Here is an 18822-nt window from a genome sequence, read left to right on the forward strand (position 1 = left end):
CAACTATAAGGGACTGCAATGCCCAGCAAGAAATTCTTTTGATCCGTGCAGAAGTCATTGTTACCACAAGGCTGTATGATTTGTCAATTATGCCAGACTCTGGATGAAGGCCTCTGTAAGGCTGGGCTCTTCCAGGTGTCTTCGGTTACTATAAGTTGTATACAGCCATCCTCTCCCTCTTCCTTGGCTGAGCTACTCTGGTATTCAGGAATTATTGGGTGGTAAAGAAGAGAATTTTAAGGAAGGCTAGTACATTTCTCCCTCTTTGCTTGAAAGGTACTCATATGAAAAAGAACGGTGCATTCCTCTCTTATCTTTTTCATGCCTGGTCTGATATCAGCAGGTAGATGGACAGTTCATATTGTTCTGACTGAGGACGCTTTAGTAGACATAAATTTGGACAGTGACTGCCTTGGATGGTTCTATAGTTACCCTCTTTGCTTTTCAGAAGTCACTCATGACTGTAAAATGATGACCCCTACATTCCTGTGGAACTCATCAATCCAGGGAAAGGACAGTCTAGTTCATCTTGCAGGGGAGGTGATGGGCCTTGATTGATGGGAAAACAGGTGGAGGTAGGTAGGGATTAAAGGGGAGTGCAAAAAACTCTTTTCTTTTTTATTATAGATACAAGCAGCCTCCCATGACTCTCTTACAATACTGGAGATGTGGCTCCATGCTTCGCCTAGCTGTATGAGATTTTTTTAAATTGATACATAATATTTGTACATATTTATGTGGTACATGTGATGTTTTGTTACATGCGTACACTGTGTAATAGTCAGGGTATTCAGGGTATCCGTCACATTGGGTATTTATCATTTCTGTGTGTTGGGAACACTTCAAGTCCTCTCTTCTAGCTACTGTGAAATATACAATACAACGTTGTTAACCATAGTCACCCTACTCTGCTATTCAACGTTAGAACTTCTTCATTCTATCTGACCGTGTGTTTGTTCCCATTAACCAAGCTCTCTTCATCCCCACCCTGACCCACACACCCTTCTCAGCCTCTGGTAACTATCATTCTACTCTCTACCTCCATGAGATCAACGTTCCAGCTGTATAAGATTTTATTGACACCCCACGTGTGAACAAAAACATGATAGCCACCATAATTCAGTGCCAATTAAAGACAATGTAGAAAATGATGTTGAATGACCCTCCAGTTCCAGGGGCTGGACTGAGAAGAGGCAGATTCAGGTGGCCCCTTTTCACAGGCTTGGCAGACAGCTATCATGGCAGACCTGGCTTAGCTCAATGAAAGAAAAACTGCCAAATTCTAAGACTCGCTTTTTAACAAGGCAACATCCTTGACTAAGAAGCCCCCATTGTTACCTAGTGCTGTAAATGTTCCCTGCTCCCCTCCCACACTCTATAAATCTGAATGCCATTATGAGTGTAGAGTCTCTGCTCACACTTGGCCAAGGTTCGTACATCTGTCTCCCACTTGCCTAAGCTGTGGGATGGTGAAAGCTGAAGAGCTCGTGTGCTCTGCTACTCCTCTGTTCACAAAGGTTTTCTCAATATATGCTGTTCTATATCTGCATTGGATGGAACCGTGTGTGTCCATAACCCCTTGACATGGCAAAGGACAATTCCTAGCATGCAGCAGGCACTCAATAAATACGTGTTGAATAAATGTGTGACAGAAAGAAATTGTTAAATTCCTCTCACTATCTACTAGAGAGAAGTCAGGCTTTGAAAGTTTACCTCCTAGGTTTTCATTTTGCAAAATCATAGAATCGAGAGGCTCCTATCTGCTTTGTTTTATTTACATTGCAAAGGAGGAAGAGTAACCTGAATACACGGGATAGAGCTGGGCACCTGGAAGTCTAACTGGTTCTTCTGCAGACTTTCTTTTTTTTTTTTTTTTTTAATACAGGTATTAATTTCAGACAGACTTTTAAATAATCTCTCCGATTTCAATCTCTGATTCCCAAACCCTTACAGGATTTTGTGCAGTGAACTGGCTTGCTTCTCATCAGTTTCCTTCTCTGTGCACATGGGGCTTGATGATCTGTTATTCTGTTATTTACCATTTCTCCATTCAGTTTCCACTTCCACATATGTGACCGTGGTTACAGATGTCTCAGTTTCATCCAAGGTAGTATGTATTTGCGTTTCATCTTTGTTTTGAGATGATTTTCAAGAGAAAAAGACTATATAAATAGTTTAGCTCTATCAATTTAAAACTGGATCTCGAGTTTTTTGTCTGTTTAAGACAGAGTCTTGCTCTGTTGGCTGGGCTAGAGTGCTGTGGCATCATCATAGCTCACTGGAACCCCAAACTCCTGGGCTCAAGTGATCCTCCTTTCTCAGCCTCCCGAGTAGCTGGGACTATAGGCCCATGCCACCACTCTCAACTAATTTTTTCTAATTTTTTGGTACAGACACGGTCTTGCTATGTTGCTCAAACTCTTGGCCTTAAGCGATCCTCCTGCCTCAGCCTGCCAAAGTGCTAGGATTAGAGGCATGAGCCACTACACACAGCCCTCAAGATTTTTAATGGAGTTGAAATTCAAAGCAAAGATATATTCACCAAGATTTTCTTGTGTTTCTTTCTTCTTTTCATTTTTTGAGACCAGTGCTACTGGAAGACATTTATTTCTTTTTTCCTTTTAAGTGGCTGCCTCTGAAACAAGACCAAATTCTCTTCCACACTGGAGTTAACACACTATATTATGATTCATAGAATCCTTCTCTTGAGACAAAGCTGGTCACACTCTGAAATGCCAATCATTTTTCCTGATTGGGTAGCAGTTATAGAGGAGACTAGGCTGCTGTTTATGGGTCCGTGACAGGGTTTTCTCAGCCTGGCATGGCTACAGGAAGGATGGGGAGAGACACATTAGTATTACTGTCATGTGCAGAGGGGGAGTGGGAGGAGAAGATGGCCCCTGAACGGATGGGAGATTGGTTGTTTACAGGCGGTTGGAAAAAAATAAATCTATTGAAGATTTTAGGAGGCAGGTTTCTCACTTTTGGAAAAATGATGTACAAATAGGTAAAAGAGGAAGGCTAGAATGATCCATATGGAGTTGGATTGAAATTGGAGATAACAGTGTAAAGACTCATGTTTTTTACAATATACATATAAATGGATAATGTACAAATAGAGACAGATGGGTGTATATGTATGTGTGTGTACACATATATTTCCTGTTCACTTAGAGCACCTAGAAGCAATGACATCCCAGAGGCAATGAGCACAAAATGAACCCAGATCTTGGTTTCTCAATTCCATTCTCTAATAAAATAAACCAGAGCTTATTGGAGAAACGGCTGATACCAGAGCAGGGGCCAGTGAAGTACAAGATGGGCCTGGAACATGTCGTGACTCCAGATAGTAAGAAAGTACTTAGAGAATGATGGATATGTCAAAAGAACACAGAAGCCTACTTAAAGGGGCTCCCACTGGCAAAATCTGGAATAGTTTGAGCATCAAAATACATAATTAATGTAATGTATTATAGCCTATTGAATAAAATAGGAGTCTCAGAGCCCATACTGATATAAATACATACATGAATAAATAAATAACTAGGAAAACTACCTTGCAGCAGAATACCAATTAATACACACAGGGAAATTAAGAGATTAGGAAATCACCACTTGGAGGCCATCATAGTAGTAATTGTTTCAGATAAGAGCCATCAATGAATGCTTAAACTAGTGGGGGAAAGTATGAATGAGGAACAGGATATTTTCATAGATTCAAATACTTTTTAATTACCTTAAGATTAATCAATGAAACACTTTAAAATTACTTATTAATTAATAAATACAAAATACTTAATAATTAACTATCTTAAAGGATAAAGTCATCACCAACAATGGGACAAGTACTTGGACATGGTATGCCCCCACCAACACGATCCTCTAAGAAGAGTACAGCATCACTTCCGTGTTATTTCTGCCAAGAACATGTAACCTGAACATAATCTTGAGGAAACAACAGCCAACCACAAAGTGAGGGTCATTTAACAAAGCAGCAGGCCTGTGCTCTTCAAAGCTGTCAATAAAAGACAAGAAAAAACTGAGCATTTACTCCACATTGAATTGGATTTAGAGACATGAAAACTAAATACAATAGATGACCCTGGATTGGACTCTGGACCAAGAAGGAAAGGGTGAACAAAAAGGACATTGTTGGAGCAATCAGGAATATTTGAATGGAGTGTATGCATTGGAAGGTAGTATTTTATCAGTGTTGATTTCCTGATATCCACAGATGGATGTACTGTGAGTTTTCAGCAGTGTCCTTGTTTTTAGGAAACACACATTGACATGCTTAGGGTGATGGGCATCATGTTTGCAACTTACTCTCAAATAATTCAGAATAATAAGGCAAACAATGGTAAAATGTTAACTAGTAAACTGTTAACTAGTAAAACGTTAACTCCATAGAGGAATCCGGGTAAAAAGTATAAAGGAATTATTGGTACTATTCTTGCAACTTTTCTGCAAGTTAGAAATTATTACAAAATACAAAGATTAAAGAAAGAAGAAGAGGCTACCTACTTCACTTCTAAGGTTTAATGACAGCTGACTTGTTTTGAGAGTTCCTATTCCCCTGGCCTTACTTTAAGTCACTGCTCTTTCTTGATCCCTGTCCATGTAGCCTTGTCACATCCTGAAACAAAACAGGGTGGCTTAAAATGAACCTGTTGGCCTGCCAGTCTGAGGAAAGTGTGTGTGTACACGCGTGGGTCTACAAGCAGAGGGGCAAAGCATGGGGTTGTACCTATACTGGTAGCATGTCATATCCACAGATATAAGTGTCACTTGGGATCTCCTTGGTATCGATGATAAAACACATGTAATAACTGTGTAATGTCCTCAGAGACCAACCTTCAAGCTGAGCAAGACTGTCACACCACCAAGGACAGCTAATCTCCAATGGGTGACTATCCGAACTCCTCACTGTCTGAGGTAGGCTTCAGAGTCATTTTGCTAGCTTTTCAGACAAAATTTACTTTCATTTACTTTAGAATTGTAAAACAGATTAATAAAATAATAGGCAAAGCTGGGCACAGTGGTTCATGTCTGTAATCCTAGCACTCTGAGAGGCAGAGGAGGAAGGATCACTTGAGTTCAGGAGTTCGAGACCAAAGAGCGAGACCACCCCTCGGACTCCTGCTCATCTCTATTAAAAATACAAAAAAATTAGCCAGGCATGGTGGTGCACTTGTAGTCCCAGCTACTTGGGAGGCTGAAGCAGGAGGATCGCTTGAGCCCAGGAGTTTGAGGTAGCTGTGAGCTATGATGACGCCACTGCACTCTAGCCTGGGCAACAGAGCGAGACTCTGTCACAGAAAAACAAACAAGCAAACAAACAAAAAGAGGCAAAACAGAAATGTTTCCAGCCTCCTCTCCAAAGAAGGGTCTCAGTATCTTTAGATTTTCCTCTCCTCCCCCTCTCACCTCTCAGCATCCATTGTTCCATGCCAGCAGAGCAAAGGACAAGAACTGAATATGAGTTACTTTAAAAAGTAAACCTCAATTATGCATGCTTTATATTTGTTCCTAGTCTACGCTGCTACAAGGACACATTCAAGAATAATGAATCTTAAGCAGCAAGAAAGGAAAACGCTTCCATCACATAAAAAAAAAAAAAAATCTGTACATGAGCAGCAGAACTAGGATAGTTTGCAGTAATGACATTGCGGCTCATTGCACCTTAGTTAATGTTGCAAAGCAAGAAATCTGTGAAGAGAAATACCAACATGTAAGGAGACAATGAACAAAATGTGCTTTGCTCATTTATTGTGACAAGGATCGTTTCACTTAAATAATTCATGATAATGCTTTGCAGCGTGCCACTGAATGTACAATGTGTACTTTGCAAAAATAACAAAGCTTAGTAATATGGGACTTGAATTTAATTCTCTGCTCTTAAATTTCTGATAAGGAGTAGAAAGAAGCTGCCAAAATCGTGATGAGAATGACGGCAGAACAGCTCGGAGAGGCTGCCGAGGGTGAGTGGATTTGGCAGAGGTCCCTGTTTTCTAGTTGCCTGGGTAGCACCTCTAAGTTCTGTCTGCTGGCTGCTTTACAAACACTTTATGGCATGGTAAGGGTCTGCGGTGCTGTTCGTGCCCCAGTTTTAGTCCCTAATGCATTTTTTAATGGGGCTTCAAGGACAAGACACAGGGCAAGTGGAACATGTACATCTGGAACCGCAGAGGTTTATGCAACTCCTGAGTTGCACGGGAAAAAAAAGACAAGTTGGCAAGTGACAAATAGCAATGGCCATATAAATGTGCCTTTGGATCCAACGATTTATCTTCTAGGAGTTTATCCTAAAACAATGATGAAAGATATGTCTAAGCTTAGGATTTAGCTAAAGAATGCTCTTTTTCTCATTGCTGTTGTTGTTGTTATTCCTCATCTCAAAGGATGTTCTTCTAAGTGTTATTTATAGTAGCAAAAGTCAGGGGAAACAAGCTAAATGTCCGAGATAAGTTATGATATATCTATAAAATCTTCCTAGAAATTAGTAGACTGAGTTGAAAAGGGAATCTATGCACTAATTTCAAGTACCTAAAAGTGCTGGGGAATATAATAGCAAGATTATGAAGCATAATCTCTTCAAAAAGAAAGAAAAGTAATGAAAAAGGAAACGGGCAAGTTGTAGAAGTTAAAAAAAAACACACACACGAAGGCAGTATGTGGAAGCAAAACTTCACAAGAGTTGGGCCCTGTCTTAATGACTAGGGCTGTGCTTTCCTACCGGGAAAAGCCCAGACCCTGGGGGAAGAGGCAAGAAAGTGTGGCTTTTCCTAAAAGGGAGACCTGGGGGAAACCAGAACAGGCCTGCACCCTAGGTGGCCACAAGGTCCATATTAAATCTCCTAGCACATTTGGGACCCCGGGCTACCATATAAGCATAAAAGCTGGTGAGAAATTGAGAAACCCTGGGGGTTCCCAGAGAGGCAGACACAAACCTGAAACCACTCTGTGTGCTCCCACAACCCAGGGCGGATATGCTTCCCATGGAAAATAACCTCCAAACCAAACACCATGAGGGAAGGTCAGCAAATGAAACAAATGAGAGATTTGTCACCTCGAGAACTGGAGGTAATGAAACAATAACAAAAGATTTTAACATAAGTATGCTTAAAATAGTCAAAGAGCAATCAAGGTAACAACAGGAGTGAATTTTTAAAATGTTCATTTGGGGAAAAAAAAAAAGAAAAACACCAGACATTCTAGAAGTAAAAAAAAAAATAGTTTTCAAAATTAAGAGAAAACTCCTTGGATGAGTTAGATAATAGACTTGTGTGAGACCCAATAATAACTTCTGGGCAATGTGGTGCTGGGGGTGGAGACGGAAATCATAACTGCAACCAGTACAGTAGGTCCCAGTCCTGTGGCAGGTGAAGAGCTACTTAGGCCACCGTACAGGCATATAAGGGGGTAATAGTGCAGTTTTGGGGTGATATCTTTGGGGTACAGCCAGAATCCCCCCATTTTCCCAACAGGCTGACGATTCCTGCTGCCCAAATACATCCCTGTGGGAGACTGTCACTCGCTGAGCACTGCTGCTTAATGTCACCTCAGCGCCTCTGCTGAAGCCTGTGTCCCCCACCCTTCATGTGCACTGGAGTGTGATCTAAGCACTGTTTTTGAGTTTTCTGAGGCTCCTTCACCGTTTAATGCCTGTCTCCACTGCCATCTTGCTCACTGCTCTGTCCCCAGCGGCTGGCAGAGTGTTTGCAGCTTGGGTAGGGCTAACTAAATGTGTGTAAATTAAAATAAAGAACGAAAGAAGAATAAAAATTGAAAAAAATAGAAAAAGAAAATCGCTGCTTGGATGAGTTTCCTGTTGCCACTGTAACAAATTGCCACAAATTTAGTAGCTTAAAGCAACGCAGATTTTCTTAGCGTTCTGGAGGTCAGAAGTCAGTTTCACCTGCCTCTAGCGAAGGTGCTGGCATGACTCCTTCCTTGCCTTTTCCTGCTCCTAGTGGCTGCCTGCCCTCCTTGCCTCACTGCCCCTCCCTCCACCTTCACAGCCAGCAGCTTCCGGTCTCTCCGTCTCTCCCCAATTCCAGTAGCTCGTCACCTTCTCTCTGACTCTGACTCTTCCTGCGTCTCTCTCATAAGGACCATTGTAACTGCGTTGGGCCAACCCACAGGATCCAGGATAATGTCCCAATCTCTTTGCAGATGTGGTTAAGCTCAGGATCTTTGCCAGAGAAGATAACATTCACAGGTCCCAGGAATGAAGGCAGAGACTTATTTGGGGGTCATTAGTCAGCCTACCAAACTACTCCAACTTCTGAGACATGGGAAATATCCCCAAAATGTTTACCGTGGGGCTACTCAACGGGACATGCTTCAAGACCCCCAGAGAATGCTACAAACCATGGATAGTAAGGAACCCTATCGGTACTACGCGTGCATTTCTTTTTCTTTCTTCACCATTTCATGAATAGAAGATTCATTCTTACTGTAGATGTTAGCAACCTCGGCGTACAACTTTTTTCTTTCCTTATTAAGTTGAAAACTTTCCCCTTTGCACTTAAAGGAAGCCCTTGATGGCTTCTCTTTGGCATATCCAAATGGCCAGCATCACTACTCTTGTGCTTCGGGGCCATCATAAAGTCAAATAAGAGTGACTCGGACACAAGCACTGAGATACCAACAGTGGACCTGATCACTCAGATGGCTACCAAGAGACTGATGGGCGGGCGGCGTCTACAGCGTGGCTCTGCTGGACAAAGGAATGGTTCACTCAGGACGGAGCAGGACAGCACGAGATTCCATCATGCCACTCAGAGTGGTCCACCCTTTAAAAGTTATGAATTGTTTATTTCTGGAAGTTTTCATTTGATATTTTTGGACCACAATTGACCATGGGTAACTGAAACCGTGGAATCTCAGATAAGGGCAGGACTGTTGTATCCAGCAAGAAGCATGGTTATCTCCCTTGCTCTATTAATATTTTAGTTTTATTTTACTAGACTATAAACTGCAGCAAGCAGGACTTTTTACACTCTGTTCACTGTTGAATCTCATGCACCCAGAACTGTGCTTGATCTATAGTAGATACTAAGTATTTGTTGAATGTTAAAGGAAGAAGCTTTAGCTTTTGTCATACCTCATTTACTTACCCTTCTTTAGATAAAATAACCTCAGTTTCTATTTGGTGGTCCACATAATTCTTCAGAAGCTGACTCTATAGCTCTAAAAAGCACGTGATCAAAGCGTAGGTCAATCTCTTGGCCATAGCAATTGGTCACAATTGGGTGTGGACCTAAACTAGTACAAAATCAGAGTGAAGCCCAAAGAAACTTATTTTTCTTCTGGACACAACTAAGGAAATGTAAGAATGGAGCCATGAGTCCAGAGGCAGAGCAGAGGGACAGAAAGTGACAAGTCATTGCTTTTATTACTGAATCACTAGAGTAAGCTTTGACTGCAGCCAGACCTACCTCTAGGTTTTACAGTTATGTGACAGTAAAACATTTCCTTTATTATTCATGTCAAGTTTAGGGCTCCCTACAATGAAATACTTTCTAAAACCACTAAGTAGCATCACAAGTGTAAGTTGAAAAAGGCACCCACAGAACCTGAACAAATCATTTTGTTTCATTGCACTGAGACTAGAAGGGATGAGACAGCTCATGTCCTCTGGGTTCCGGCCTCTGAGGAGGGTGGAATCAAGAAGCGGAAGATGCCTTGGGGCCTTCAGGTCACTCACACCTGCGTCTTACTCTTGGCTGTTACCAAATCACCTGGGAACTTGGTCAAAACAGCTTCCTCCACCCTGTTCCATTGTGTTGAGCCAAAATCTCTATGGGTGGAGCTCATCATCTGTTTTACAAATTCTAAATGATTCTGATGGTCCATCTCTCCTCAACTTCTGTGAACTTGACTTCCCATTGGTAGAAGGAAGAGGCAGCACAGCAGATCCTGGTGCTAATGCTGAAGTCAAGTACAAAGCACTGAATAGATGTATGGTGGTCTTCGGAGTATGGATAACTCCTTTTTGAATCACATTATAGAAGTCCCAAATTAATTAAAAATTTAGGCTATGCATGAGAATATGAAGGGCTCTCTCTTATGTGTAAAGGGCATGTGTTTGACTGCTAAACGCTTTTTGTTTTTCCTTCCTGATTCTCAGATAAAGTTTGAAGAGTTGAGATGACCAAAGAAGTGACTACCAGATAAATGGACCATGACAGACCATTTTTAAACCTATTTATCTCCCTTTCTCTGTTCTTAAACAATAAGGTGACTTCAGGGTTAGTGAATTCAAGGACCCAATGATGTGATCAAGGGCCAAGGATTTTTCATATTTTCACTTTGCCATCCTCAACAAGTTTGCTTTTGTTCTCAGGCTTGTCCCCCGAGATGGTTCCCAAATAACTAGCTGCTCTGATCATCCATCCTCACACAACAGCAACCACAAGCTGGCAGGGTGGAAGAGGGCAAGTTCCTTCCTCAAGTCCCTTTTTAAGTTCCTTTAAGGAGAAGAAAAGTCTCCAGAAACTCTCTAGCAGCCATCCCCTATGTTTCCAGGGGCAGAATTAATATCTACACACCCTTTCCTAAACCAGACACCATGATTAATTCAGTCCAACTCTGACTCACCCTTGGTGGGGTGGAGTTACCAGCCACCCTGGAAGCCTAACTACCTGGGGAGAAAAAACAGAGCTTCTGTCAGGAAGAAGGAGAAAAATGTGGAATGGCTTGGTTGGGCAGGTAATCAACCATGTCTAACCTACTAAGCAGGAATTGAAGACAGATAAAAGGAAAGATCTATCCAGCTACCATGAATTAATGAAATAATGAAAAGAATGAAGCAAAGTATTAATATTAGTAATCTCCTATAATCTAAAATTTATCTTGAAAAACTTCTTAGAGAACTAGGTAACAATAGCTATTTAATACAGATTTGGTAGCTGGAAGTTGGTATATGTGTAACAAAATGTGGGGTGGCTTTGGCACTGAGTAGTAGGTGGCAGGTAGAAGGACATTTGGGACGAGTGTCAGGTGCAGCCTGCAGGGCCCAAGAGAACTGTGAGAGAAGACAACAGCCTTTGGGGAGGCAGCGGGTGAGGGCTCCAAGGAAGAGCGGGGTTCCCAGGCCTCAGCACAGGCTCTTCCTCTCCCGCACTCAGAGCCAAGGCTGCCACGTCCTGCGTGTTCAGGGAAGGAGGTCTCATGTACTTTGTTCCTTATAGATCTACAGGAGACTCAGGAGAACTGAAATGTGGCTGGGGTCATGATTGTCCCTGAACTGTGAAGAATACAGACAAGAGCTCAGGGTGATTCTGTCAGAGAGAAAGCTGGAGGCTTCCATGACCATAGTAGGTTTGGAAGGTTCGGGTTGGGAATCAGTCAGTGGGGGGGTGGGTGAGAGGAAGAGTGAGCGTGGGGTGGGACGCTGGAGGTGGGTTTATGGCACTTAACTGGTAGCAGCTGGTCCAACCCTAAGTAAGGACAGGACTGGAAAGCAGAGCTGGGGACTTAGATCATGCACAGGATAGAGGTTCCCAAAACTGTCATGGTTTATGGCATGCTAAAAAAAAAAAAAAAAGCAATGAAAGGTCTAGGCGAGTCCCTAATTCGAGGAGATGAGGAGATGCCATCCTCAACACCTGCAGCCTCCATCATAATTCAATAATGCAGTTCATTTCATGTGCACAGAGCACCTGCTGTGCGTAAATCCTTCTCCTAGAGAGTCAAAGGCAAACAACATGTGCCCTTTCCTACAGAGCTACTGACCCTGTCTGAGAGCCAGACAGATACACACCTGCCCACAGCACAGGGTGGCGTTCTTGCTGCAGCCAGAGCTCTTAGAGCATAGAAGAGAGGCACTCAAATTTTTTTCTGATTATCTTTTTGTTATTTTTGTAATTGGGAGTGTTTTGGATATCCAAATTCATTCAACAAGCATTGATGGAGTGGCTACTAGGTGCCTGTATGTTGCTCTAAGTGCTAGAGACAGAGTCACCATGCAGCTTTCGTTCTAGGGGAGTAGGCAGAAAGTGAATAAACAAGCACTGTACGTAACAAAATGTCAGGCGGTGCTAAGTGCTGCACACAGAAGTTAAACACTGTAAAGGGAGAACAGCCCCACTTACTCACAAAATGGGAGGAGAACTTCAAGTGCATGGACTTGGCCTGATGTAAGCCAGTGCCCTTCTGTCCATCCATTCTGGCCCCATCCCCTACCCAATAAAACAGCTTTGGGTTTTTGGTTTCTCCTTTCCTTTTAAACTCAAGAATTTTCTTTTTTAACTTCATCCACCCCTAAAAACCATCCCAATAGCAAAATGCTAATACCATAGTTGTCCATAACCAGCCAACCTGTGTGGAAGGACGGGAACGTGTCCAGAATTTGGGCTGCGGGAAAGGAAGGGTCAGAATGTTCCAAATATCCAGATTTGCCTCAGATATTTAAATAGCAGTAATTTTAGAACAAGTGTACAGTTTGTCTTTGAATACTCCCCTCTCCTCTCTGACAGAGTCTCTGCTTGACCGAATCTCCTTGGCTCAGCTGGGCACTTCCTTGTGAAATCCAGTTTTAGCAAAGAACTCTGCTCAGTCAGTGTAGCAAGACCTCCCCACCCTCAGTGTGTGATCGGGTTCCTCCTCCTCCCTCCCCGAGGCAATGTCTGGTCACCCAGGCCTGTCTTCAGCAGAGTCCTGTGAGGTCAGTGTACCCGGCATCCTCCTTCCCCCTGATGGGGCCTCTTAGAAATTTCCACCCACTGACCCCCAGCCCACTGCTCGGCTGTAAATGCCCACTTGCTCCTGCTGTCTTTGGAGTGGAGCCCAAGCTCTCTCCCCGCCGCAAGGCCTCATTGCGGTGGTCCCTGTTCCTGTCACCACGGTCCTGAATAATGTCCGCCTTACTGTGCTTTAACATGTCATTGAGTGACTTTTTCCCCTTAACACTTCCACCACCTCCACACAGAAACATTCAGTAACTCAGAGTGATACAGCTGCTCTGTTTTCAAAATTAACCTGGAAGTGTGTTGTCTCTGAAAAACTACACACCTGATTTCCTCACAGATCACAACTGAGACAGATGTCCTCAACTGGGCCCTTGCAGGGGCTGCTTGGAAAGAACTGGGGTGGGGGGGTGTCCTAAAGTGGGAGTGGGGGCTGTTCTCTCTGAAATACACCTTGGTTGGCACATTTTTCGGCCCTCCCACCCCATTTCCAGTCTGTTCTGATGGAGACAAGTGACAAGAGCTGACCTCTCATGGGCTGGTCGTGATCTCCCTCTCCCCCCAACACATGCACACAGGTGCGCACACACACACGCATGCACACACACGCATGCACATGCACACGCACACACCCAGGGCCAATCCAGTCCCCTCTTGGGAATGCAGTTGCATGAACGTTGCCCAACCCACCCAGGGAAGCTACAAGTTTGAGCAGCTCCAGCTCTGGAATGAAAGGCCTTTGTGTAAGGCATTGCCCCTGGCCGCTGAGCACAGGCGATTTGAAACCGGTCTCACCGGTACGGCAAGGAGACTGAGTCAAACTCCTCATAGGTTTCTCCAAGTGTGACAGACACAAACAGCCCGTTTCCTTTAAGGAGTCACAGGAAAGGTCAAACTCGTCAAGTGGCAGGGGAAAGACACCACTGGAACCATTAGTCATGCGGACACGGAAGCTTAACGTACTGGGTGAAAGCCATGATTGAGGCATGAAAGATGAACACAGAAGGCTTCCCAGGAGAGGTGACATTTAAGGTGGAGTGAAAAGGAGAATTTGCCAGAAAGATGATTTAAGAAGCTGAACTTTTAAAAAAAAAAGTCTTAAATATCATAAAATTCCATGTAAGAAATCACCTTAAAACTTAATAATAGAGAATATTAGAACAGAAAACTCTTAGATATTTGAATATATCTCATAGAGATTAAGAAAAAACTTTGAAAGAAAATTGTGATGACATATTTTCCACCAATATTGCAATACCCTGTTTATAACTGTAACTGCCTGAATTAAAACAAAAGTATTTGGAAATCATAAAACATAACATCTAAAACAATGGCCTCTCCGCCTTGAAAAAAGGTATTGCACAAATATAGTTCAGCTTACCTATAAAGATTTCAGGCATTCGAACAATGCTAATTTCTCTCATTTATTACCAATCTTATTCATAGTTATGGGGGAAGAGAGATTACAGGAATAAACATGATTCAAAAGAAACTCTTAATAAAAGGTGATTTTCCTGTTACCATTGGCAATCCACTCCTAAATATATACCTATGAGAAATAAAAACATCCATATACAAAAGCTTGAACACAGATGTTCATAGCAGCGTTATTTACAATAGCCCAAATGGGGAATCAGCCCACGTGTCCAACGACTGATGAATGCATAAATAAAATATGGCATATCCATACAATGGAATATTATTTGGCAATAAAAAGGAAAGAAATACTGATACATGTCACAAAATGGATAAACCTTGAGAAGATTATCATACATGAAAGAAGCCAGTCACAAAAAATTGTATACCGTATGATTCTATTTATACGAAGAGTCCAGAATAGGCAAATTTATAGAGACAGAAAGTAAATGAGTGTTTCCCCAGATCTGGGGGATGCAGATGGGGAGTTACTGCTAATGGGTAGGGGGGCTCTTCGGGGGGTGATTATGTTCTAAATTTAGATTGTGGTAATGATTACACAACACTGAATGTACTAAAACCACGGAATTGTACCCTATTGAAAAAAACAAAGTAATTTCACTGAACAGGTTAGTGTCATATTTTTGTTCCACAGAAAGAAGAATTCAGTACTAGACAAAGGATGCAATTTCCAGTGACAAAAATGTCAGGCCTAAGGTTAAGCTGCCTCAAATTTTACCACAAGATCTCTAATGACCTCCAGTGGTCACAACAAAAATTGCCTGGTTTATGGTACATGAGCGTAGAATACGACGCATAAAGCACTTATAAATATGGGATCTGGACTATTATTTTCTTAGCTTGATAGCTGCAAAGTTGGAGTAAAAGGAAACATAGCCAATGACTATCCTAAACTGTCCCTTCCACCTGATTCTTTAACACTGACTGAAGGGTTTATTTTTCTGTGGCCTGTCTTTGTAGCCTCTTTCAACAGAGCCAGCAAGGTGCCTGTCTCCTGCCAGTGACTCCCTCAGGAAGAGTACCTCAACGATCTGCTTTGCACCCACGGATGCAGAAGTAGCTGACAAGGAGAAGGAGAGCAGAAATGGCCCATCAGAGAGAGGGGTAGGAAGAAGTGTAAGAAAGAGTGGGAGGCAGGTACTGTAAGCGAAAACAAGCCAATTCTAGGCCGGGCGCGGTGGCTCACGCCTGTAATCCTAGCTCTTTGGGAGGCTGAGGCGGGTGGATTGTTTGAGCTCAGGAGTTCGAGACCAGCTCTGAGCAAGAGCGAGACCCCGTCTCTACTAAAAATAGAAAGAAATTAATTGGACAACTAAAAATATATAGAAAAAATTAGCCGGGCATGGTGGCACATGCCTGTAGTCCCAGCTACTTGGGAGGCTGAGGCAGGAGGATCGCTTGAGCCCAGGAGTTTGAGGTTGCTGTGAGCTAGGCTGACGCCACGGCACTCACTCTAGCCTGGGCAAAAAGAGTGAGACTCTGTCTCAAAAAAAAAAAAAACAACAAACCAATTTGGTCATGCACAATTCTCAGATCCTTTTCGGTAGCTTCTTAAGAAATTCAAAAGTTAGCTACCTCACCACCAGGTTCTAGTGAACACCTAGAGCTTCCCTAAACAAACATTAGTAGATAAGCCTGAACCATTTCATACGGTCTCCTCTGTAAGCTCGATGAAGTCCCAGCTCTCTCTGCCCCGGGTGAGAGGTTCATTCAATTGAGAAAGGACAATGTAATAGCATTTTGTTATTACTCTCATTGCTGGCCTCAGGATACTAGAAATCCCCCAGACTGACACAAGGCCACCTATTTGGGCAGGAAGCCTGGGAAACCTTTCTTTCAGGCACCTGCCACCAGCTTAGCTGGAGTCTCTTACTCAGGTCTGGGCAGGGCTGGAGGGCTCTCTGGAATATTCTGGTCAGTCCACACATTACAAATACCTTTAATTTCACCAACCAGCATAAGTTTCCAACATTCGTCTGGCTCATTTACAAGCCACTGATAATAACTAATCTCTGATAATAACTAATCTCTGATATTTGCTATGCTAATTAGCAAAGTATCTGATAAACTGAGGTTTTGTGACCTTTCCCATCTAGAGCTAGCTAATGACCCCTAGAGTCATTAATCTGTTAATTCCCGATCAGAACACGAACTGCCCCTGGGTGTAATTTCAACTAACAAATGTCACACTGTCTATGCTGAGTATTTTAGAGGAAATTACAGACATAAAGTGAGGGAGGGGGAAGAATAAGAACAAGAAGCCCTTGGCAATCCCAGACCACTGCTGTACAAGTCTTGCCCACATTCCTAAATGTTGCTACCATTGTCACTTGTCATATGTTTTTCGGATCTATCCATTTATTTAACGATTATTCACAGAGTGCCTACCTATGTCCCAGATATCCATTTGGAATATATTGTCTGTCTTATAATTCCCAGGGGAATTTAATATCCTGAAAGGATGTTGAAAATTCATTTGCTGAAGCCATTGGCAAGTTTTTGCCAAAAAGAAACAGTCCTGCGATAATATGAAGGTGTTAAAGCCCCTCCATGGCGGCTCCACTTCAGCCTCCAGGAAGAAGCAGAGTCTGTTCATAAATCTTAAAATATCAATTGCTTTTTTTTCTAGGAAAAAATATAAACCCTTAAAGGTTATATAAAATTTTATTATATTTTGTTTTCTTTAAGAACCGATGATAATGACATCGTTAGGCTACATTTACCTTAACTGCGATTTACTGCATCGTAAAAAAATCGTGAATAAGAATTCTTGACGTTGCTTGTTAGTCCAGAGGTCAAACCAATGACTTACAAGAGCAACTCTTTCCTGAAAAAGCTGTAAGGAGGGAAAATGACATGTCACTGCACAGTTCAGCATGTTCTTCATTGCTAAACGTTCTTTAGATGATCTACCAGCAACCTCAGAACTAATATTTGCATATCGTATTACACTCATAAAGCGCTTTCACATATGTAGTCGGGGTCTATCGTTTCAGTTTAAACTGTTTTTACCCAGGGATACCAACGAGCCCAGACTTGTTGGGTGGGCTGGTGGAAAACACTGGCGGGGATGTAATTACCGAGGGCCTCTGAAAAACAAAGAGGTTTTTCCTGGCTCTTGTTTCTACCTAGGCTAAGGAGGCCCAGGGAAACAGAGTCCATACATTTCATCTTGAAAACACACGCAGGCTACACTCATTTAATTGTGAAAACAGGACCTTTTGAAGTAGGTATGATTTCACTAACCCACTAACCATGGATCTTCATGGCACCCTCCACGCTGGAAGTTAATAAGCATTGCTAAATAGCCATTGTTAGTAATGTCTCCAGGGAAGACATACACCAAGGACCAGCGTCCCCACACCTGGGTTTCAGTCCAACTTTGCTCAGATAGACATAGACAAACTCACTGTCTCATACATCGGGCCTTAGCCTTCGCCCTGGCTAGTCTCCTTCCCCTGTGAACGAGACTGAACCCACGAGAGCTCCGAGAACTCAGTTTGCCTTCTCCACTGCCAGAGCTGCCCTAAGCCACTGAATGATGACTTCCTGCATTACCTTAAAGTAGGAGTGGGCATCTCCAGGCCATGTGGAACCATGCGCTTGGCGCAGGAGGGAAAAGAAGATTACAGAAGCACACAGAGAGACAGGCATGAACACGCCCATACCACCACCACCATTAAAAGCACCTTCCTGTCATCTTTTTCCCCACCACAGTAACACGTGTGTCTCTAAGGTCTCTATTTTGTGTCTGGAGGTACAGAGGGAAAAGGGAGGCAGATCTGGAACTGCCCATAAGGTAGGAGCTGGGGACTGGGGAGAGATTAAAGCTAGGTTTATTTTTGTTTAAACTGACTGAAAAACTAAATTCTTTAGAGGGGTTTTCTTTAAAACTATGGCAACATGAGACCCAATATATCACAGTAAAATTAACCTTACAAATAAAACCAGTTTTATTCCAGAATATGTAACTCACCTGTCTATTTAATGACTTGTTGCTAAAAGGTGTCCAGGCACTGAATCTTGTGTGGTAGCTCTCCACTTCCAGGGTTTTCCGGGAAGAATCCCCAGCTGACATCTCAGCAAATTATTTTCTTCTACTTGTAGGAACTACAGGCTTATTTCAATAGATGTATAATTATGATCACCTAGAAACATCCAATATACTGAAGTTGTCCTTATAGGAATTATACAATTATAGTAATTCATATATGTAATGCATAGATATATATAGAATTACAATAATTCATATACATTTATGTATGTGTGTATATTTATATATATAAAAAATAAGCCACACAAATATACCCATGAACTCCAAATCATTGCAATTATTCTGTCCTTATCTACTTGCATTCAAATCTGAATCTAAACAAGTTGTTTTTCATTTTGCTGAGAAAATGGGAGGTAAATAAAAGTGTTTTGGGAAATACTATTAATGACTCAGAAATTGGCATGATTCTTTATCAGCCAGGAAGATTGATTTTTTTCTTTCCCTGGAAAGTGAGAATTTGAAGCCCTGGAAGAGGACGCTTTATCTGCCCATCTTTTGAGGACAGAAGTCAAAAAGGATATAAAGAAAAAAAATCAGGCTAATGTATTAGTTATCTATTGCTGCATAACAAATTACTCCAAAATTTAACAGCTCAAAACAACACTTACTATCTCCAAGTTTCTGTAGATCAAGAAT

General features: G+C 42.2%; 1 protein-coding gene across 1 annotated transcript in view; it reads right to left on the reverse strand.

Moving 5' to 3' along the window:
* ECT2L (epithelial cell transforming 2 like) overlaps window positions 1-18210 on the reverse strand; it is an 81913-nt gene extending 63703 nt beyond the window's left edge. Inside the window, exons 1-2 of the mRNA XM_012650482.1 lie at window positions 18109-18210; window positions 16856-16968 (exon numbers count right to left, since the gene is read on the reverse strand). Of these exons, the coding sequence (XP_012505936.1) occupies window positions 16856-16968; window positions 18109-18210 (215 nt within the window). The remainder of the gene's footprint in view (window positions 1-16855; window positions 16969-18108) is intronic.
* Window positions 18211-18822: the final 612 nt, after the last annotated feature.

The sequence above is a fragment of the Propithecus coquereli genome, unplaced genomic scaffold, assembly GCF_000956105.1.
Source record: "Propithecus coquereli isolate 6110/MARCELLA unplaced genomic scaffold, Pcoq_1.0 Scaffold329, whole genome shotgun sequence".
NCBI classification, from domain to species: Eukaryota; Metazoa; Chordata; class Mammalia; order Primates; family Indriidae; genus Propithecus; species Propithecus coquereli.